We start from the raw sequence: 24,314 nt of genomic DNA, 5'->3' as shown, positions 1-24,314 counted from the left end.
TCTGAGCAGCCACAGTCCAGAGAATGCAGCAGGAACCATTAACCCTTAAGATCTTACTGAGATGAACAGGGCTATGGCCTGAGGATGCCACGTGCAATGGCTGATTGGTTTCACATGGGACTATGACAGCAAAGGGATGCTCTACAAAGGGCAGCACACCCCTGCAAATGGGTTCTGCATTGCTCTCCCTTCTGGCCCTGCTTCTGTCCCCAGAATACATATCCTTGCTCCTGTAGGCTGTGACCTGGAGGTAGCTGGCAGTGGTTACTCAGCAGTGGGAGTCCTCTGCTTTGCAAATTGACTGCAGCAGGCCTCCAGCTTCTGGAAAATGAGGAGCCAACCCCTTTTCCGTCTTTGGACTGTGCTGCGTTGGCAGAACAACTTGTTGACCAGCTGGATGGACCCTGGGGTGCAGGGCCTGATCCCTTTATACAAATCACACACCTAAATCAGCACTCCCAGGCCCCAGCAGCTGGGGGTAAGGAGGAGCACAAGCTTCCTCCCAGCAGGTACCCTAGGACACCCTTCCCATGGGGCCAACACCACAGCCATGGTAGCTCTTGCCTTTTTTTGTTCCTGTGTGCTGTGAAATTTAAATCCAATGGTAATTTTCGCGGCAAATTGATTTTTTAATGTAGTTTGCACACATGGGGAATGTCAACTCTTCATTGCCAATCAGTAACATTTTAAGGGTTAAGTTGGAATCCATCCAGGTCTCTTCCTAAAGAGCCAGTATCACATGCCTACCTGAACTCTGCTAATGATATACATTAGTTACATAGAAAGCTTGATTAAGTCTTCAGTAAAATGAATGACATGCCCATGCATATACATTGCTGTAATTATGCTTGCTTATAGGTAAGACACCTAGTTTGAAGGTAATTTAATTTTAGGGAAGTCATTCATATCATGCAGTTTCTATTTAATATAATTCAATAGGAAGTTGGTATTTAAAATGGGAATGTATTCTGGCTGAAAGGCCTAACAAGAAAACATGCTGAAGAAACATGCATTGCTTATTCAAACCTACATGTTACGTAGCTCTTATCTATGGTATTCCTAGTTACATTCCCTAGATCTGATAAGCAGAATGTCCCAATACTTCTCATTTTATAAACAGGTGATTATTTCTGATACTTTCCTACTTAGCCTGATATTTCTGCATATTTTTTACATGCAGTGTGGCTTCTATTGAATAGAACCTAGAAGTGCTCTAAGAACAAATACAATGAATTATTTTTAACAACTCAGTTTTCATTCTGGTTGTGGCTGGGGGGACATGCCAGTATCACAAGAAAAAATACTTAGGAACCAATTTTTTTCCCCCAAAGTTACTTACAATTACAACTTGTTGGATATACTGTAGCCCGCTGAGATGCAATGTCTACAGAACAAGAGGATGGTGCCTGGAAATGTGGAATAGAATCCTCCAGACCTGCATGCTCTGTCTATGAGTGGTGTGCCACAGCTGCTGGGCACTCAATATTCTGGGATGGCTACTGTATGGATACAGGTGGGTGGGTAGCCCGGAGACATGGTGCCCAGTGTGAGGTGACCACTACCTCAGGTTTTTGCAGAGACCTTGCGCCTGGCAAAGGAAGGACCCATTGGATCAACTGCAACAGCAGAGAGGTCCAGGGAGACCGGTTTCAACTCAGAAGCATCAATGTGTCATGCTTCTGTCTGTGGGTAATGAAAAATTCTAAAAAAAATATAAATTCTTCTTCATGCAATTTCAATTGAAAACAAACTCAAATCTCCTAAATTATCACAGAGCAGAGCCCCTGTATGTCAGCCATTTCTATTTGAGGGACAGGGATACGGTCTCTTTGTGACATTTAGACTCCACTTTGGATCCAAAATCTGGTTCAATAGTACACAGGTTGCAAAGTTGGTTTTGAAGTTGATGTGTTAAGTCCTACAGCTCCTGTAAAAGTGACAATTGGTTCAAATCTCAGAAGCATGGAAAATTTGTCCTTTCATAATTTAAGTATCCTGTCATAGCAATTTTAGTACTTAGTGAACATTAACTGAGCAGTTTATCGTGAAAACCTGTCTTTTTTAATGTTGAGCAAAAGATGGACAATGGCATTTTTCAAATCTGTTTGTTCATTTAGGAGTCTTGGTCTCAGCACATAAAGTGTACAATTTAGGGTGCTGAAAGGCTTTAGAAAACGAAAATTTCAGGTAACATTGTCTACTACCCTCATACAGATGTGACTACTTGAGAAATATATAGAAAATGGGAAATACTGAGGTAGTAGAATAGCTAAAGGCAGACTTTTGAAGACCTGTAGTTTATATGAAAAGGCTGAAAAATCAAGGCCATCACACAGTAACTGCATCCTTCTAGAATACTGGAGCTTTTCTTAACTCTTGCTCCCTTTAATGACTCAGTGAGGTTCACTGTGACAATATGAGGCAGGGCTATCATCTAAAAAGAAAATTCCTTCCTCTTGGTACCGTCACTCTTGCTCATCAGGGATGGCAGAGCTGAAATGGATATGGTTTAAAGTGGTGGCCCATGCTGAAGGAAGACATGGACCATGTTCAGCTGATGCCCAAGAAGGCCCACAGCATGCCCCTGGGCAGTTCTAAATTCACAATTCATATGTAATAGTTAACTAGTGAAGTAAGCAGGTCCACTGGCCCTTTGGGTGGGGTCCTTGGTCCATCAGGGGCATTTAAGAGGACAAAGGGTTTATCTGTGATTAAACTCCAGAGAGGTTTCCTCAACCTTCTATTAATTCATGGCTTTCTTATCCCAGGGATCATTCTGCACAGTGATGCTATGAGAGTTCTCATGCCTAACTACATGAAAATTACCCAAAACTTTTAATGTTAACTCATTACTTTTGCTCTCCTCCATTTGCCTTGATTCATTGACTTCAAGGGAGAGAACGTGTGAACATTCAGACACAGCAAATACATCTGCATGGAGCAGATCTATTTTTGCAACCATTTGTGGATTGCCTTCTGCTCTCTTATGGACCAGTGGTGGACCATGAGCCTCAAAGTCAAAGCAGTCACAGCAAAAATACAGGGTAGCATGCCTGGTAGCAGTTGTGAGTGCTGTACTCAAGAAAAGGACACTACAGGATCTGCCAGCCAGGCTCCTGAGATGAGTCAAGATAAGCCAGTTAGCCATGCACTCCGGTGAGACAGGGCATTTCTAGAATGCCCAGTGGTGCCTTGTTCTGATCTGGCAAAACGTCCTCAGCCCAGTAACTTCAGGACTCTCAAATACCAGCTCCAGGGCAGATTTCTGAAGACAATTTTCTTTAACAGCCAAATTGAGACAATAACAGCTCATCAGTAGGCAAACTTGGCATGGCACCCCACTACCTTTCTCTCCAAATGAGGAAAGACCCTTCTGAACGCAAGTGAAATTAGATAGCTGCATAGTTCACACATACACTTTTGTTTCCTACTAGCACTTATGTTGCTTAGCATCCCAGTTTGCTCTGTACTTCACAAAAGCTGCATCTACAGAGCTAAGTTAATCAACCACAACACTTGGTGCAAAATATGAGCTTGGCTTTAAGCCTCAGATGCACCATTTACCTTTAGAGAACTCTCACGGAAGTTCTCTTTTGAACAGCATGCTCTGGTCAGCTTTGGGTGTAATAATAAAAAGTCATATAAATGCTTCTTCATTTATTTTTTTTAGTTAAGTATAAATGTGCCCTCAGTGGACCCTTTCCAAAAGTGTCATTTCAAGATGTTTAGCAGTATAAGAAACCAGATGTTGTAGTGCAGATGCAGGGCAGGCAGGAGCGCCAGAGTCTCATAGCCATTGATTGGGGCTCTCAGAGTGGCCCAAGGGAGGTAGTGGTGTGCTCTCCTGCCTTTGCTTTTCAAGGAGAGGAAGGGCTTGACCAACTTAAGTACTAACAACTGAGTGTAACTCTTGCAGCAAGGCAAGGGCATCTGTGCCTTTTCTATGCAGGCAACTTCAGAAAATCTCAATCTGGTGTCTTTAAAAATCCCAGCCAGAGTTAGGGAACTGAAAAATGAATGAAAACCCACCTAAATTTTTTTTTCTCCTAGGTTGGAAAATGGATTTATAACCAACATACAATTCTTCTATAGTTTTCAGATAAAATTCAGCAGCAAACAATGGATCTCATTTTTTACACTGCCTCCTTTTAAATTATTCTTCTAAGATCAGAAAATCTTAACAGCACTTTTCACCACAATCCACAGAAAAGGACACTTAAATCTAACATTTGCTAAACAAATACTGTAATAGCATAAAAATTTTTAAATCCATAGTTACCAGAGGCTTTTAAATATAACTCACACTAATAAAGCTTTTAAAACAGGGCATAAAATGCCCACTTGAGTGCTGGAAGGTCTGGTCCCCAGTCAGCACTCTTGGGATTTACGAGGGTAGCTTCCATGACGGAAAGTATGAATTATGTATGGATGTTTTTCATCCACCAGTATAAGAGAAAACCTGTGCATTTCTTCAGGCTCCAAAATGTCCAGCACGTGCTTACAGCTTTTTGTCCTATATACCAATGGAAATTAAATCAAGCTAGCCTATAGTCTTTCTGTGCTGACAAGTAATCCATCAAAAAATTGTTTTTATAATACTGCTTTTAGATCACAGTACATTCTGATGCCAGCAACAATTGACTGTGAGTAGTACACATGCATTTAAATGTAAAATCTAAGCAGTTTTCTTATATGTTACCCTTGACTTTCCTATAGCCAATGAGAGAAAATAGAGTGTACCTGCTGCTACTCCCTGTCAAGTAATAATAATTAGCCCACTCCTCCATAGGAAACCTTGTGGGATGAGACTGCAGTGCTGATTCTAGCAGTCTGCGTATGTGCGTGTCTGATACTTTCATTTGGCCAAGTAATCCTTGATCTCTTGCATCTGTTACCCATGATATACCCAAAATATGTTTGACCCCATTGTTTAAGTCATCTCTCCCCCCTTTCTTTTTCTTTCTGTGCTCTTTCCACTGAAGCCTGAACAATGAGGAGGAAGAACATATTGATCCTGTTCGGCAGGTGCTCATTAGAAACAATGTAAGCACTTCAATTGCCCTTAACCTCTAGCTCCAAATGCAAATCTCGTATGTAAGTAGAGGACTAGCTACCCATCCTTTGGTTGAGGGAGTGCTGGCCTGTAACATGACTCATAAGTGTTTTGTGGCAAATAAAATGAGAGACTTTCAAAATGCCATTTTTGTACTTTTTCTGCTTGATGTCAGCAGGGAGTCCATATCACACATTCAACGTTAATTTCACAGCATTCCTAAGTCTTGCATTTCCCCATACCCTCAATGCCAAACAACCCCAGGATTGCTTTTTATTATAATTTGCAATTGCTTTTTGTTATAATTTTCATGCAACAGGCAGAGAAAATCAATATTAGGCCTTAGGCAACAACTCTAGTTACAGGTTAAAAAAAAAATAAAACTGGAGGAAAGATGCAGCGACAAGAAAGCAGCACCGACTGAGCATGCTTCTACTGCGGCACAGACAGAAAAGTAGTGGACGTACTGTAGAAGCTGGCCATTACGTAGTTTTGGCAGCGATCACCAGTAAATTCATTTGGGCACCTGAGAGGAAAAACAAACAAAAAAAAAATGGTAGAGAAAAAAACAGAGAAAAGAGAAGAGGTGAATATATGCTAAGAAAGAAGCTCCTTCAGTGTGAACTGATATGACTTGGTGAGTTCACTTTCAGAAACTGAATCTCGGTTTAGCGTGTCAAAATAGCTCAGGATGTTGAGAGCAAGTCATTTGCTCTGTGCAAATGTAAAGAAATCCCCCCTGCAAAACCAGCCAAAACCAAACCAATCCAGATCAAAGTGTGTTTCAAGATCTCAGACAGAAATTCACCATTCCAGAGACCCAAATTGGTTTTAGGATGCTCTTTCCACAAGGCAGCAAGGACACAAGATCTGTACATACTCATCTCCATGAGTTTGATCTTTTAGGGTTGCACTTTGCAGCAGTCTCCCAAACAGAAAAACTGCCAGTGTGTGCAAAACAAATGCATCTGTGAATGAATGGAAAGATCAAAAATCACACAAACAAGAAATATTTTGGAGGTCAATAATGCCATGGTGTACAGATTGTACTTCAGAAAATCAGGTCATAAATTAGTGAGTAAAGAGGCCGGTTCCAGCTGAACTGTGAAAACACCAAGTACTATTGATTTTGTTGCTGTAGTTGGGGAAGAAAGCAAAGTTCAGATTATTTTAACATACTTTCTTGGATTTGGATTTTCATGGGCAGAGTTTCAGTACATCTTGCTCCAGTGAATCCAGGTTGGCACCTAAAGGGCAAAAACGTGATAAGCAATAGTACACCAAAACCACTGCACTAACAGACTTACATCTGCTGGTCTATGGAGTGCGAGTGCATTAAGTGACCTCCTGGTTAGGCGTTAGTGAAAAATGATCAGAAGAGAGGAAAGAAAGTATAACCTTTCCAGAAGTTAAAACTTTGCAAAAATTTACAGCAAAAATCCATCAGAGAAAAAAAAAGTCTTTTTGCTTGTCTGTTTTGAAAAAGAAAGGAGAATCATGGCTAGCAAAATGTGTACCAGCTCATTGCTTACTCCACCTCATGAAAGGACCAGATTGAGTTCTTTTTTAAAATTTGCAGTGCAATGCATAACAACAATTTACATTGTTGCTTTCATTAGTCACATAAAATCTATGAAAATACCATGATTTCCCTGTTTCTGTGATGGCATGTTGTGCCTTCTGGTAGTTTGCTTTGAGGAGGAATAGTTAATACAGCAATCCCAGAAAAGCCACAAAAAATCCAAAAAGTGAAAGACAAAGTCAAACCCAAGGGGAAGTATATTCAACATGGCTCACAAAAAGATAAAAAGTCAGTCCAGGCAATAAGTAAAATGAGAAGGCAGAAGTGCTCTCAAGATTTGCAGCCCCAGAGTTGTCTGTCTGTTAGTTCATCAGCTCTTCTGCAGAAAACTTCAGTGCAGCTTTCCCCTTGATCATAGAGAAGGGATTTCTCTACTATGATTTGCCCATCTTTGCTGCTGCTGCCTATCAATTCTTCCTTCACCTTCATTCTCCATTCTGGGGCAGGGCTCAGGCTCCCAAAATATCACTATAGCAATGCAGGCTTCTTGTGCTTCAGAATTAAGTGTGAATGACTGTCCACCACACCAAGTATCTGTAGATTTCAATCTTTGCTCTTCCTCCTTCTTCTCTCCACTCTTGCTCAGCATGTAACCTGAAATTACCTGATACCTGCTTCCTTCAACACATCTCACTTCTATTGCCTGTCTTTGTGAGGAGTTTGCCATGGTGCAAGAATCTCCCACTCTTTTTCTCCTGCTGATGATATGGTGCTAGCCTCTTTTTCAAATTTCTTCATAATTTACTTGTCAGGTGCTAAAAAGCTTTCTTATTTGCAAATGCATGTTGGTCAGAAGAATCCTCCACCTCCTCTTCTATCCATCTGAGTTTCATGTGTGCTGAAAGCTGTCCCAATATTTTAAATTCTGCTTTCTCACAATTGCCTCTAGCCCTAAAAAACAGGGATGCTGCCCTTGCACAAGTGAGACTTTCAGAAGATCCCTTTGGCTGAGGATCAGTATCAGGGATAAACACTATCATCTTGTTTAAATGAACCATGCAGGAATGATATTTGTGTAATAAAGGTATATTTTGAAGATCTGCAGATGATTCTTTGGAGCTGATTTGCTATAATGATATATTTGTTTATTAAGGAAGGGAGTTCCATTTCTTCAGAGCCAAGGTCACATCTTTTGACAAGCACCCAGTGTGGAGAGATCCCAGTTTCCACAGATAAATTCAGCTGAGAAAAATTCAACAAGGGGTAACTCTGTCATTAGAAGATGCTATTGCTGGGCATGACAGGAGACTTTTTGAATATCTTATAGAAGGCAAATTTTGATGTGTGTTACTGAATCAAGAGTGAAAATATTTTGCGCTATTGTGATCTTGTTACATAGCTGTCCCTGGAAAGTTGGCATCTGTGCATGCTTGCTTTCAGTTCACAGGGATCTTTACATCTTGCTCATCAGGCTCAACTCTACAAATTCCCAAGGAACACGATTGAAGCCTCATGTTTTCCTCCTGCCACTGACTGCTGGTGGTTGCTTGCTTTGTCTGTGCTTGTTTTCAGATGTTGGTGCAGCTGTGGAGGTGATGAAAACAACTTGAGCACTGGTATAGATAATGCTGAAATCACTTCCAGACCAAGCAGGATCAGCCCTGCCGAGATGGCGCCGAAAACAGTTCAGGTGTGTTTATACTTGTTCTGAAGCCATTGCCAGCAAATGGGCTGCAGCACCTGCCCTTGAGAATGGGCCCAGGGCAGGCCAGCTGAGAGGAAAGCTGAGATGAGCCTCTCTGCTTATGATGATGTGTGAATGCTAAAGGCATTTTATTGCTCAGATGTGCACTGCAGCACCGTTTCCAGTGCAATTTGGAAGGTTGTTTCCTGTAGACTGTACTTTTACAATCAGCTTGAGATGGTGTCCTTTCCCAAACACCTCGTCCTACTCAAAGTTTTCAGACATTATTTTTTGTTGTAACTTTCTTTTCTAGATCATTATCCATGTGCCATTTTCCTTTTTGACAGTAGCAAAAGCTGAGGTCAAACAACCTAGAGCAAAATGTGTATGTTTGTGCTGTGAGAGCCTTAAAATTTCCTTTCTGCCTTAAAAAAGGCTACCTGGACCATTTATTTATTGTATTAACTGGGTAAAACCAAAATACTGAACCATATGTAATAGAAGAATTTCTTTTTTTCCCTCTACACACAGCAGTTGCAAACAAGCAGTGGACACTGAACACATTAAACTGTTTTTCAACAGGAGAGGAATGGCTGGATGGTTCAGGAACTCATATTTCCATTTCATTCACTGCTTACAAACAAATGCATTGTGGGACAGAATGTTTTTATTTCCATGGGAAGTACAGTACTCAGTAGTGCAGTTCATTGCCTAAGTCAGAACTAGTATTTCTATCCTGTCTCTTGAATGAATACCTCTGGAACTGCTGCTTTCATAATTGCTGGTTGGAAGAAACTTCTGCCCATTTCTACTCTACAAAGGCCTTTACATGAAGACAGACATAGAAAATGGCTATATCATTAAAAAGTACATAATTCACTCTTTTGCTGTTAAGAAAAGCAGCAGCACATTTCTGTTAAGACAATAGCATTATTTTCATCCAATGAAATCCAGACATAAATTTCATTCTTCAGTAACAACAAAACCACTAGAAGAGATGTGTCTGCAAGTCAGAAATCAATTAGTCAGACTATCAAGTCCTTCATGGTATGATACTTCAAAAGAACACTCTAAAAGTGTAACAGATATCATATTCATATAGATTTTTTCAAGTAAGAAGGAAATGCTAGGATTTTTGGTATTAATTTTGCATTTATTGAAAACTTTTTGTCTTCAATGAACTTGGGGACACATTTCCAACTGAACAGAATGACTTAGGAATCTCAGTCTCATAGGAAGCCAGTAACATCCAGGCTTCCTAAGTCTATGAAGTTTTCAAAATGTGACTCATGTTCCTATGAAGCTTCTGAAAATTTTATACACTAGTTTATTTAAGTAGTCTCAAAGCTTTGTATTTCATCTGTTCTATTTTGAGACTTTGTTTTGCTTGGTCTTGGGCCTTAATTAAAATACATGTGGGGAACATATATGCTACCATAGATGTAGCTGTACAATGCTTTACTAAGTCTTCATACACTTCTCGAGCATTTCACATGGTTACCTCTTGAAAGCAGAGTATTTTCTTGAAGTTCACATCAGTAGCCATAAGAGCAAGATCTGATCCTGTCCAGATGATTACTATATATTTTATAATATACATTTTTTAAAAATACATAGCCAGATTTTAACCGAAGATGAATTTAGGATTTTTTTTCTTTTTAAACAGAATAGGGGATTTACAAAACCCGAGATATTACTTGGAAATTTCCATGGTTGTTTTGAATCTGAGTCATGTTTTTTTGGTTAGGGATAAAACCAATTTAGAATGAGATGGCTTATGATTTAGAAATTTTGTTTTTGCTCTCAACAGATGGACCATATGGAAAAATGTGAACTTGCTACTGAGGCAGAAATATGAAGAGCAAGTACCATATTTCAGGCATTCTGTTTCCAGAAGCATGTTCTGGGAGTAGATTTATTTTCTTAGAACAATGAAGACAATGTGTAGTGCTTAAATACCTATTTTAATTAACTGGAATGGCAGAATAAAAAGTGGACATCTTTATTTTTAAAGAAGTAAAACTGTATTTTGTCACTTCAATTTCCCAATACACCCACTTTCAAGTACTCACTTCTATTTCTTATGTAGCTGTATTGCATCCAGTTTTACTACACAACATAAAATTTTGGTTCTGGCAAGCGTTAGAGGGCATAGCAAATGCCCCTGCAAAATAGTGATGGCCCTGACTGTTCCCAGGGTAAGAATCCTTCTCCACTGCCTCATTGTAAATGAGATTCACCCTGTCTAACTTTACAGCTCTGATTCTTTTTCCAAATAGGTCGTGGACCACCCAGGCAGAGGCACATCTGCCAAATCTGGGAATTGCCTTCTCCTTGAAATCCAGCCCCAGAATTAAAGATTATTTCTTGTCTACAATAGGGAAAAACAGCCCCCACTTTATTCAAATGTCTCCAAGATTTTTTATTAAAAAAATATCCAGTCTGTAACATCATCAAAGAACATACACAGATGTCTGAACTAAAATAAAGAAGTCCCCCTACCAATGAAGATGGGATACCTCTTACTACCAAGACAATATTAATGATTAGCAAGTCAGCTCTATGCTCAGCTCTACCATTCACTGGAGTTTTCTGAATGGGATTGGATAGGAAGTTGAAACACATAAGCTCTTGTACGTGCTCTGGAGAGTCATAGCAAACTGCTCATCTTGAATGCTGGCTTACAACAACCATGTAAATTTAACACAAATCTTTCTTTCTCTTTCTCAAAAAAGAATCCAACCCACAGCATATATAACTTTTCCATATTCACTTTAGCTAAAAATGATCCTAGAAGTCAATGGAATATTCATTGCTTTCAGCAGCACAGCAATCCATGAAAATCCAAAGCAAAACAAATCCCATGATGTGCAGGTAACATCTTTCTACAAAAAAAGAGAAAACTTACAGGTAAACAGAACACTGTGAGGTTTGGTGGGGCTTTTTGATGGCTTTTGTTTGTTCATTTTCCTTAAAAAAAACCCCAAAAAACAACAAAACCCAAAAAACCAAAGACAAGCAGTCAATTTCTTCCTGGCCTCAATAAAAGCATCACAGACCTTCACCTAACACACATTACCAAAGTTATCTCTACAATTAGTGTTTTTCCATTTTTAGTCCTAGTAGACTTTAAAAATTATGCAGTTAACAGCAGACGATGGTCTTCACTGACCACCATCTCTTTGTCTGAAAAACAGCAATATCCACACAAAAATGCACCCTTTTCACTCAGCCCTCTTAAGTACCAAGGATGTTTCCCAAGGTTTAAATGCTGAGTTTCCTCTCAAGCTAGTGAGAAGCAGTCCCTATGACTAGTTAATCTTCAGGGGTAAATGCTACATGACATGCTCCCACACAGGAGGTAAATTTCAGTGCTGTGGCTCTTCATGGATGTTCTCTGATGCAAGGGACTATTGCAGCAGTCCAATACAGCACAGCCAGGACCTGAAAAAGGTGCACAAGCACCTCCCTAAACTAAACTCATATGACTTCATGAATCAAGATCCGCACACAAAAAAGTACCCTCCACCATGACCATGACATTCATTGTTTTTTTTATGCAATTAAATGCAACAACAGCTGTGAATCTTGTCTCACCAGAAACTGCTTGGTTACCACACAAGACAATTAAAATAACAGTTTCTCCTGTACAAAATGTAATACTCAATGCAATTTTCCACACCCTTTTTTTTTTTGCCTTTCCTTTTCTTTTCTAAATGCAGAATATGTAGTTTACAGTTTCATTATTTCTAATGTAAGGCTGAAGTTGTGTTACTTTGTGCCATATAAACACCAGTGGAAGATACTGTGCCACTATCACACAGAAATATTTCCCAGTTAGCCTCTGCTATGCCTCATATGCCTCTGTAGAACACAGAGGTCATTGTCAGCATTCTTTCCATGTCCACAGGGTTAAAAAATGAAGAAATGCAAGTTCAGAAGAAGGTATTTTCAGGTGCTCCTTTAAAAAAAAAAACATTTGTGAAACCTGATGTCTCCAACGAAAGAAGCAAATAGGATTTCTTACCTGCAGAGGTATCTTGGGGGGTTTGGGAGGTCTTTAACCATGTAACACTCTCCTCCATTTACACAGAAGGCTTTCTGCTTTATGTCACATTTTGTGAGATGACTTGTCCCAGTTGTAGATGTGGAAGTGGCTGGAAAAGATAAGAATGAAAATACAGATCAGAGGCTGTTTTTCTTTCTGACTGGTAAGTATACTTGTATGTGAGGGAAGAAGTAAGGCTAGGGAGGATCTGGCAAGTCCTTTGAGCTCTCTATCTGCTGCTACCACAAGCACTAATTACTTGACCCTGTATTTTGTTGATTGCCACAGAGAGTGGAGTTTAAATACATACCTCAGAGATACACAACCCCACACTTGGCCTGGGAGGAAGTGAGGGTTTTCCTAGCCCTGTCCGTCAAGTGACCTTAAATTTTTTGCAAGATTCATATATGTTTCATTAAAAACGTGTAATTTTTGTGCAGTAACTTACATTGCATTGATTGCATTCAAGTGATTTTGGGGTGTGAGAGTCATTACAGATTGCTGACATAGTGTCCAATAAAATAAGGTCCTGGATGATATTTCCTTCTGGTATTGCCTTCAAACAGGTATTTTTCAGTGAAGCATAACCAGAGGCTCTGTGCTTATTCAAGACCTCAGTACAGCGACTTCCTTCTCCCCGAGGAGAGGGTGAATGGCCGAATGCTGAGTGTCTCTTTCCTTGCTCATAAACGAGAGGTGTGGCTACCCTGGTTTGACGATGTAGGAGGAAGAGAATGGGGAGGTTGGAGGTTTTGTTCCTTCCTGTGCATGTACAATTGCCATCATTGTATCCACGGGAATCTTTGATCCAGAGGCCAGCCTAGCACCTCCTGCAGCTGGGCTCATCTGCATGAGATGAGCATAAGGTTTGGGGCCACCAATGCTGCTAGACACCATTAGGTGTCTAAATTCCTATAAAATGGAAGTATCAGCCTGACAACAGTGTTTGCTGCATTTAAGGAATACCTAGAGAAGGGAGGAGCACTGTTTAGTTAGCAACCTTTAGGGAGGCTGCCTGGGAAGGATAAATAATCACAGCCTTAGGACTTGCCAAGGCAATTTCTGTCAAGGATATGCTTTTCACTGCTCACAGAAAGCAACTCAACTTATGCCCCCAATGAGTGGGATAAGCCCCTTTGGTGGTGACTGTCCACACTGACTACAGGTGAAGCTTAAAGTCTTGACAATATGCCCAAAGACTTTAAATGGCTAAAAGTAACTGAAGTGATCATCTGCAAACTGTAAAGAGTGGTGGAAATTCTTGCATGATATTTGTTTATCTCCAGACGCACAGAAGTTAGTAATTTTGTTATTGTGATCAAAAAATCCCAATATTTTTGTTTCTGAAAGACAGTTTGTACCCTGAGGTGAAACAATGCTATTACCTATTGATTGATTTCACTGGAGTTGACTAGAAAGCTGCAAACATCTACAGTAAATTTGTCTGATATTTGAAGCCTTTTCTATCACAAAGGCACCCAAGGGACATGCTTATAATAGGCAATGTGTGACATTCTACCATTTCCTGGACACACCGAATCTGAAGAAAACATGGTTTTAGCAGATTGACTATGAACAAATACCACTTACACATTTTGAACTGTAGTATGATATAGTCCCTGTCACATTTAATTTTTATGCATTTCCCATTATCTTCCAGGTAAATGCATTTTTAGCACTCAGCACTTGGGAAAGTGCACCACCTTGGCTTCTTTCTCTTTCTTGCATGCTGCCTTGCTTGTATGGATGGTCTCCTCTAACAGGCCAGGAAAAACCCTCTTGTGACCTCTTCCAAAATTGAAACTCCCTCCTGCTTCTCACTTGCATCTAGCCATCGTGTTACATCTCCACAGATCCTGATCTTGACTGGGGCCTCTAAGTGTTAATGAAATGCAAACATGGACTACAGATTCCTCTTAACACATTCCTTTCTCCTGGCCCCTCAAAGCATGATTTATAACCTCTCAGACCAGGATAAATTTAAGTCTTGTCTAGGGGCAGGAAAAGGGGTCATGTTTTAAGAGTAGTCTGACACTCTTTCAGCTAGCACCAGTTCAAACAGGACTTTGCACCCAATGTTGACAAAAGGCTGGCCTACAGACTGCCATCCGCTCAGCAGTGAAGGCTCCTCTATGTTTGATGTCAGAGGCTTGACCACCATCCTTGAGGATCTCTCCTCCCTTAGGATGGGGAGATTTGTCTTGTAGAAGAGCCTTTCCTTCTCTGCTGGTTTGAAAGGAGCCTGGATTATTATCCTAAAGGAGATGTCTGACATGACAGGCTATGTCATACCAAGTCCTAGGATGTAACAAATGTGGGTGAACAAATTCCGTCTGCGTAGTAATGCATGCGTTCAAGCTTTTGTGAGTCTCAACAGGCAAACTCAATATTAAGCTTTTCACTGCTGATAACCTATGCACTCTTTAATAAAGTTAAAGGACACACTTCAAGCTGTGAGCCAAATACTCTGAGGATGTCTTCGAGCTCAGAAAGCTGCTGCATTAATTTGGGAGGGAAAAAAACCAATATTGTCTGCAACGCTTTTGAAAACAGAACTCCACCACTTCGCTACTCTGCTGGCTAATGTAATGTTTTAAATTGAAAAATGAAGGTAGATACAGTAACAAGTGGACTTGTAGCTATCTGTAATTGTTTCCATAATCTCGCTTACTTGATTTTTCTTTAAGCAGAAGCTCAATCAAAACCAGAACACCGTGGAGTTTCAAAGTTAACAGTCATTTCCCAGCTGGTGTAAGTGAGATTTGGACAGAAGCAATTGCTCTGAACTGACTACTAGAGATGGGAATAATCTGCAGCTCTCAGAGAAATCTTATGAGGCAAAGGCTTCACACATATTTGTGATGAGTATCTTTACCCTTGTTTTGAGCATCACATGTTCAAAACTGTTGTATAAATCTTGCACAAGAATTTTCTCTGCATTACTGATCTGCTGGCATCATAGTCCCTGTCTGCCTGAGCTTTGTAATGGGTTAAGGGGAGGAAAAAAGTCTCCAGGGAGTTAGTTCTGATGTTAATTTTTCTTTGCAAAGTATGCATAGTTTTTATGGCTTATGGCCAGCATTCAGTGTATGCACTGTAAGCCTACTTTGCCAATTAAATACAAGAAACACTAACTATGGTTTTGGGTTTCACTTAAAGCCACATAATGGAAGAAATATGGTGTTTGGGAGCAGGTGTTCATCAGAGTCCATTTCATACAGTCCATAACTAGCCCCAAAATATGGCCTTTCCATACATCTCTAGCAGACGTGGTCTTGGAAGATGTTTAATGGGAATGACCAGCAGTGATGAGGTAAAGCACACAGCTGTAGAACATGTATCTGTACATTGTTACTTCTCCACCTAGTCAAAATTTGTATCGCCTTTTTTTTACATAATGTTTTCTTCGCTAGACACGCACAAGAGAGAAAAGCTGTTTTGTTCTAGAGTCCTATACCAAACACTTAGCTTACCACAAGGACTAGTTACACACATTACAGGTAAATCACAATTTGAAGATATCACACATGAGAGAATATCTGAAAACACTGCGTAGCCTACCTTCCCCTCTCCCTTCCTTGAAGGCAGAAACACCATATTTTAAAAAGCAACTGCAGGCAGTGTGAACAAGGTCACTACTAGTAATGCAAATATTCACATGGCACTAAAAAACAATGAGATCGGCTCCCATCTATGGGAATTGACTAAAGACATTAACAAGAAGAAAAACAGAAGCTATTCCATTATACAAAAACAGTTCTCTAAAAGGTGAATTACTGCTGTGAAACTACCTCAGGTTCATTTCACGTCAAGCAGACAAAACTTCATGTAATTCTGTTCTTACCTGGAGAATCTCTGACCCTTTTTTCCTGGTCTGAAACCGAAAAATGCATTCTCTTTCTGTCTCTTCCTTTCCAAAAAACCCTCTGATGTTTAGTGGCTACAGCACCAGGACTCTCAGACCCTGCACAGATGACAGTCCACTGAGAGGAGTCCTAAGGATCTCAGACTTAATTCAGACTAAGAGGGAAGAGCTTTGCAACCTAAACAGAATAGTATCCATGCCTCTTTGAATTGAGTTTCTGCAAAGCTGGTGTAAAATCAGAGGACACACTCAAAGTCGTGCAAGGTGGCTAGTGAAATGCTTATGACTCGATGGAGACACAGTGGCAGCTGCAGCACAATGGAAGGTTTGCCATTCTCATGGCAAGGCCACTTACTGGAGGTAAATATGCCACCTTATGGGACTGCAGATGGACACCTTTCCTTTTGTGAACCTGTGGCTCATGCCAATGGAGAGAAAGGGACCTGCATGGGGTGAAGGATGGACTGAGGGAGAGAAGGAGGTGATGAGAGAGTGCACACAAGCAAGCTTTGGGGTGATATAATTTCTGCTCCCAGTTGAAAGCCAGCTTTACTAACTCACATTCCAACACTTGTAGTTCATCCACTTCTTTGAAAGCACAGTCCAGTTCCCTCTTGACTTGCTGATGTGCACAGCCCTGATCTATAGGGTAGGTTGATTTCCTGTGTAACCTTGGCTGTAGCATTTAATTCCTCTGTATCTCCATGAAACCACCTACATTTTCTTCCCACTGAGTATTGAGCCTCTTCAACTCACTCTGACTTCCCTGATGAATCCAACTTGCAAAGGTCTTACAGTACAGAAAACCTTGGCATTTCTGTACTGCACTGAATGAGGAAAGTTGCTGGTTCCAGTGTAACTGTGGGCAGCAGAAACTGTATGTGTACTTTCAAGAACAACAGAAGCCAAAACCTGAGAGCAATCAAAAATTAACCCCTTTCTGAAGAGACAAAAATTTCCATTTTACCAGGTGTGTAAAAAGATGCATTTTATACAGTCCCTCATACTTAATTGTTCTAGACCTGCAATTGGATTCATGTAGCTATGAACATGCCAAAGCTTTGAAAAAACTACCAACACCAACGAATAAACACCAGAGAAAAAAACCTCCAAAACAACCAAGTCTCTATATGAGGCATTTACAGTCTATTTCACAGGGCTGCTCAGAATTTTTCACATGGTTTTTGTGATTTAATACCCAAAACTGGCTGCTCAGTCCAGTTAAAATTTTTTTCAGCCTCTCTCTCCGCAAATAACATGCAGTGTAACAGATTCCTGGGACCTCCACAGGAGAGGAGGATCTGTTCAGCCAGCAGCTGGAATTGAGTGCTTACAAGTTAGTGGAATTGTTCTCTGGCCCTAAGACAGTGCTTTCTCACTTTGGCACTATCTCTAGGAAGATCAGGGCCAGCAAGAAGGAAACAGGAAATTGCCAGGTCTGCAAGATAGAAACTTCAGGAAAGATTGAGAGCACATAAACTTTTGCTGAACCAAGGTGGCATGTCTCTCTTCCCCCATGACACGGACTCAGCAGTGGCTTCCTTCCACAAATCCAGCCTTAGCAAAGCAAAGTAAAAAAAAAAAGAAAAAAAAAAAAAGAAGAAAAACAAAGCACAGACGCTTCAGCTTGCTGCACCACCCGATCACTTCCTCCCCGATAGGCCAACAGACTGACCCAGTTGGCAGGCGCACGACTGCGAGACCTGCACAGCATCTGGCTCACCACAGAGGGTCAAGAGGTGACACATGCTAAACACTGCTGATCAAGAAGAATTTTTGTTTGTGTCATTTAACTTTGAGATGGTAGAAAGGGTGGGCACAGACACACAAAGTTCACAGGTTGTTAGTGAGGAAATGCAGTTACTGCTTGCAAAAGTTTTCCGAACAAGGGTGGAAAACACAGGCTGTGGAAAAATGCTAGTGAATGAAAAGACCTGGTTGAAACTGGGCTTTGAGACAAGGCATACTTTTTCACTGCCATGAAAAATGTCAGCTTTCACTTGACGGCGGTGTGATAAGCAAAAGGTCTCTAAGACCCTTTAGAAAACATTCCCCACCTGGTGAAGGGAGACATGAATGGCAAAACACAAGGCAGTGACAGACCAGAGCATCCCAAGAGGAAAAATGTGTGTGTGGTAGGAAGGGACAGAAGGAAAAGAAGAGAAAGGAGGTGCAGAGGAAATATGCATAAATTGAACCAGTGCAGGAAAAACAGGTCTAAGCTCAGGAATGCTAAACTGACAGCCAGACAAGGAAGTGCTTTTACTGTTGAGAGACAACTTTGCAAATGCCAGGAATGGGTGGGAGGGTCTGAAAATGTAGAGACCTTAGATTAAAGTAGACAGCAGACAAGGAGCTGAACACAAATGTCATGATACAATGAATGTTCTCCAGTGTGGAGTCCTTTGCTGTACTGGAGAACATCCCATCATGCAGAAAAACCTGAGTGGCCAAATAAACTGTTGGAAAGGATTCCTGGCTCATCTTGTTTTGGAGGCCACAAGGCCTCTTCTCCATGCTTGCTGTGCAGCAAGGTAAGGTACAAAACTCACTGGGCTGGAAGTTTGTAATGGGCTGAGCCCATGCTAAACAACACATGATACATCTGTTAGGGGGTGCTTCATCATGTGTGTCTTACTCCTGTATCTTCCACAGAGCTCTGAAAGGTCTCTTCAGGCTGCTGTCCACCAAGGCAGATGCAGAGGAGGCTGTCAAAACTGAAAAGGACACTTAGGGTGGAGGTGAAGCTTCACAAAGCAAGAGCTGCCTGGATAGTCCAGTTCCTGCCCTGTTAGTCCTGATCCCAAGGGAGCCATTGCATTCAGAAGAGAAAACAGCTGTTGGACAGGTGAGAAGCCATCTTCTGCTGAGTGCCAAGGCACAGATTCCAATCTCAGGAAAACCAACTGCACCAAATCACTGAGCAGGTCATGCTTTCCCATTGTCACGACCCTGTCTAATCAATGAGAAAGGTGCTGTTGCAATCATCTGCAGCTTCACTGCAGCCTGGAGAGGTGACTGATGGGATCTACATGGAAATCAAACTGCTGGCAGGAGGACTGGACTCAAGACAGTGAAGACGAGAACTTGGGCTCTTTTCTCAAATTCCAAACATCCCTATTCTGCAAGGCAGAGTGGGGAGCACCCTAATCCAAACAGCATCATTTCTGTATAGAGCAAACCACCATACGAGGTGGTTTTAACTCAAGATGACTTTTCACTTAAAAAGGGGGGAAAAAGAACTTTGACAGAATTGAAAGAACAAACACACAAAGACTACGAAGATTATGAAGACAGACTGCTGTCCTTCAAGAAAATGTCCAGAGGGAATCTGAACACTATCTTGAGGCCCTGCCACCTACCCAAATCCAACCACAGATTTTGTATGGCAGCAAGCTCCCTGAGAAATCAGACAGCAAGTACAGCTGTACTAACACTGCTTTCCCTGCCTCAGGATGCAAAATCTGTTTTTTTTTCTCTATTTCAGTCCACATATGATCCTTTCTCTGAGGGTTGATCATTTAGCTCACTTGTGCTGTAACCAACATTCAATTACTAAAATAAACAGTGATAGGAAATCTAGGTCTGATTAGCTGCAGTTAGATTCAGCTCTGGTAGCAGTGCTGTCTTACTGTGATAGAAAGTTACTTTGATAGAGGATTGTATTACAGATTCCATCTGGTACCATCAAGTTTGCCCTAATGGGTATGTAGTGATACTGACATAACTATTTCCTTATCACATTGAGTACTGAAATAATTTCATTCCATTATAACATAGTCAGTCAAAATCTATTCTTGTTCCTCTTTTCCTCTGAAGGATTTTTCTTATTAATTCCAAGTAACCAATTATACTTCCGCAAATCAGTGCAAAATGTCTTTACCTCTTTAGTTCTATCTACTCACAGAGAAGCAGGGATAATAAAGACTATTTAGCAGCTTGTGAAAGGAAGCGTGAAAGCTTTCTATTACAAACTATGTTTCATATAAAGTCAACATGATAATCCCCGTCATGAATCCTCCTTCAGGAAAGCACTGCAGCAAGAATATACCTAAAAATGAACCAATAAGCCCACACAAATCTGAGATTGCACTCAAGCACCTGCTTAATTTATTGTCACATTCACTTCCATGTTTTCCCTGTGTCTTTATAAAGTTTTTATGAAGGAGAATGGATTTCAGCACAGTGTTTAGCCTTGTTGAAAGCAAGACTTGCCCACTGAAATACCTCATGTTAAATAAGTTTGCAAGAGGAGGCTGTGTCTACAAACTTCCCTTGAATAATTTTGAATGTGCAGCCCAGGATTCTTAGGCACCCATTAATCTGTCTCCTACTGCATACTCTACAGCAAAAAACATAGAGGTTACTAATTCCACAATGAAACAAGCTTTCATTGACTTTGAAGCACATCTTCAAAGTCATTAAGGGCATCTTCCCTCCCCATGCTCCCATCCCCAAAGCACAGACGACTATCTTTTGCTTTCCTGGTGGCTCTCTGCTTCATGGAGGCGGTTGTGAGAGGAAGCCCCTGGAAACTTGAGGCATGAAAGGGATGTGCTAAAGCTGAGGCAATTGAAGCTCAATCTGTTTCACCAGCCTGAGATCCCTGGGTGGTGGGGAAGAGCACAGTAGCAGAAATTAGCTTTTAAGATATAATGGTGACAAGCTCTGACACAGACTAGAGTGGAAATATGCCTTCAGTTCTGAGTTAAAGATACAGCAAAGGCAACTTGTTTCAGAAAACACAGAGGGTTGCTCACAGGTTGCCAATCATCTCCTTGATATCTTTGATAAGAAAGCATTACAAGAAAGGATCCCCAATAGACAGGCAGGTATGAAGATAAGTGAAGAACAAGAATGCTTATTAAGGACAGCTTCCTTTGTAATGCACTGAATTTATTTGTCAGTTTACCTGGATATTTGTATTCCACCAGAGATTTCCAAGGCCTTGGATTTTTTTTTAATTATAAATTTCCTATACAATTGAAAACAAAGTTTTGAAATTTAACCTGTAGAAAAGAAGACAGACTCCTCTTGCTGCTAAAACTTATTCCTTAACTTGAAATGTATCAAACCCCCTTGGAAAAAGGTATGATAAAATCTTAAGACAGAGCTGTTGGGTCTTTTATGCAGGTTCTGCTAGAGGATCCAGTCTCCTGTCCTCTGGGGGAAGTGCTCACTGAGACTAAGGAGAAAAATCCTCTCTGGGTGGGGGCAGAGGGAAATTTTGACTCTGCTATCCACCAGCATAGCCACGGGACCCATAATTTCTGAAAAATACAGAGTTACCACTTCCCTGTTTGGAATTTCTCTTTCCAGAGAAGAGTGGTGGAGAGAGACATTACTGGGTTATGCTCTGCTTGTAACAAGATCCTTTGGACTCTGTAAGCAGGGTCCTTTAATTGCAAACTGTCAAAGCACTTAGAATTCCTATCAAAGAAAGAGCCGTCTGTAGCAAGGGAGCCTTTTCTCCTTCCCCTCCCTAATTTCCTGCCTGGAGGTATGAAATTGTCACTGTTTATATTGCTGCTTGAAAATGAGTGTGTGTGAAGTGGCACTCAGGGAAATCATACTTGTGACAGTAAAAAGACAAACAAGAATGGCCTAGAAAACATGACTAGTAAGGTAAAGCAGAAATATTTCAGGTTGCCTAGCCTGAAACAATTTTTTTCCCTAACTGTGTAGAGTAGTCCTAGTGGGACTGACTCTGACAGTCTTCAAAGGGTTGCGTGATGTGTCAGGAGCAGTCACACCAGCAGGCAGCAGCTCAGTGTCCTCAGTGAACCCTGCCCAGGACCTCTGTGAACTGCTGCAGATGGCAGCTGTGAGTCCAGAGGAGCAAGTTCTTATGCCCAGACCAGTCCTGAGGCTCTCTTCCCCCTGCCCTCACTCCTGTGACTTCCTCCACTGACTGCATTAAGAGGTGTGCAGTAGCTCACCTTGGGCTCACTGTCAAAGCTTTGTAGCAGAACTTCAGAAGTTACTGTGAGGGAGTGGAATGCTGTGCCTTATATCTGCTGTCAATTTGGGCTTTTTAAAAAATGAGCAGTAGTATATTTGTTGCAATAGAAAGGACTACCTTCCTTCTACCAACAACACTGTTTGTTCTGACACTATTTTTTTCACCTGCTAACCTCATTTTATTTGGCTGCTGTTTCTTCAATTAAGCTATATTTTAATGCACTGATACAGTAATGGCATTTAATCAGTTCCTGTTCTCACGAAACATCAGAGAGGACTATGCAATAAACATGTTACTGTACCAAGTTTTTAAATGTTTATGAAAAGGTTGAAGTTTTTTTTCACTTAAAAAGAAATACGTGTAAACAAGCGTAATGTTATTTTCTAGCCTCTAAAAAACAGTCTAGTAACAACCATGCAGAAAAATAAAATGTGTTCTTGTTGAGAATAAATGGCACATTTCCTCCAGCAGTTAATTTCTACAATCTGGCTATAAATCTGTCAAAAATAAGATTTATAATGAAATGCTAACAGATTCCAGGCAATTGCTGTGCTAATAGAGCCACTTTTATACTCGTATGTTGATGCAGATACAGACCTGCATCAGGGATGGATTCACAGGAATGAGAAAATGGTTCAACAGCCTGATCAGGACAAGACAGGCTCTGAGTGAAGGAGAACATGTAGTCCAGAGAACATAATACTTTCTACAGAAAGCAAAGATTCTTGCCCAGCTAAGGGAGGACAAAAGGTGGCAATGGTGCATGCAGCCACGTAGCCAAAAGAACTGCCCTGTTTACCAACAGCAGATGCCTTTCCAGCATAAAGCAAGTTGCTAAGGCAGTCCTATTGCTGGTCCTTGCTCTTCAGCTTTAAAAGGGACTCTTTGCTGGTATGGAGCCTCTCGTGTACAAGGAAAAGCTGAAAGAACTGGGTTTGTTCAGCCTGGAGAAGAGAAGGCTTCAGGGTGACTCAACAGAGGCCTTCCAGTACCTGAAGGGAGCCCACAATAAAGATGGAGAGGGACTTTTTACAAGGGCATGTAGTGACAGGACAAGGGGGAATGGCTTTCAACTAAAAGAGAGTTTAGAGTCTAGGTTTAGATTATACATTAGGAGGAAGTTATTTGCTGTAATGGTGGTGAGGCATTGGAACGGGCTGCCCAGAGAAACTGTGGATGCCCCATGCCTTGAAATGTTCCAGTCAGGCTGGATGGAGCTCTGGGCAACCTGGACTAATGGAAGGTGTCAGTGTCAGGGATATTGGAACTAGATGATCTTTAAGGTCCTTTCCAACCCAAGCCTTTCTATGATTCTATGATTTACTATTTCTGTTTCTGTAACCAGAGCTGGGATGCTGTTGTGTACCATGATCAAGGACAGTACCAGTTAGAAATGCGAAGAGTTCACAGGCCACGTAAAGGGCAAGAAACAGGTATGCAAAGATGGAGGACACAAGAAAACACCAAGAAGCTGTTCACAGTGGCAACCAGCATTTTTTGTAGTTTCTTCCACGAGAGAGACTACTCCAAGTGAAATGAAGAGGCATGGCGTACAGAGGGCCCCTCCAGGCAGGGGGCAACATTTGAAGTGGATGTTTGAACAACTGGTTTATAGAAAGCAGCACACAATTGCTGCCTGGAGGTGGGAACCTGCACCTATACGGTGAGCAGGAGGGAAGAGGGGATAAACTGTAAGGGCACTGATGAGCAGTGAGATGAGAAACCACTAGACGGATGCAGAAGGAAAGAACTGATGACACTGGAAAAACCTGATGGGGTGGAGGTCCTAGCTGTGTGGGTAAGGTCAGAAAGCCATTCCCTAGTAGTGTCATGCACAGGGAGCTCTCAAAACACAGCGAGCTAAGCTGGGCATTCACTGAGCCTACACCTTTTTAATCACTTCAAAACACTACACAGGGTGAAAGGCTCACCTTTCTTCTGCAGCCTGGGCCTAATCTTTCAGGTTCCTTGCAGAAAACTGTTAGTGCATGTGGTACCCTACCAATGACCTTCCAAGCACTCCATTTGCTCACAGTTTTTTGAGTCCCTTTGTATCAAAATGAAAGTATATTTTCACTAGTTAATGTTTAGGTGGGTTTGTCTTTAAATCTTCTTTTAGTCTACAGCTGAACTGTTATGGTTCCTCACTGCCACATCCCTTTTATAGTGCCAAGGGGTGT

At 41.2% G+C, this 24,314-nt stretch overlaps 1 protein-coding gene across 7 annotated transcripts in view; it reads right to left on the bottom strand.

The window, feature by feature from the left end:
- NRG1 (neuregulin 1) overlaps positions 1–24,314 on the bottom strand; it is a 183,112-nt gene that overhangs the window by 17,377 nt on the left and 141,421 nt on the right. For 4 of the 7 annotated variants that reach the window (XM_069001467.1, XM_069001472.1, XM_069001470.1 and 1 more), the window contains 2 exons: positions 12,287–12,416; positions 5,521–5,579 (listed from right to left, as the gene is read on the bottom strand). In XM_069001467.1, coding sequence (XP_068857568.1) covers positions 5,521–5,579; positions 12,287–12,416 — 189 coding nt within the window. Of the gene's footprint in view, positions 1–5,485; positions 5,580–6,232; positions 6,301–12,286; positions 12,417–24,314 lie in introns of those variants that run through there. The other 3 variants (XM_069001471.1, XM_069001469.1, XM_069001473.1) reach the window with 2 other exon arrangements.

This window comes from Aphelocoma coerulescens (assembly GCF_041296385.1).
Source record: "Aphelocoma coerulescens isolate FSJ_1873_10779 chromosome Z unlocalized genomic scaffold, UR_Acoe_1.0 ChrZ, whole genome shotgun sequence".
Lineage (NCBI taxonomy): Eukaryota > Metazoa > Chordata > Aves > Passeriformes > Corvidae > Aphelocoma > Aphelocoma coerulescens.
The sequence above is the reverse complement of the archived record's forward strand: the minus strand, read 5'-3'. Positions and strand labels throughout refer to the sequence as shown.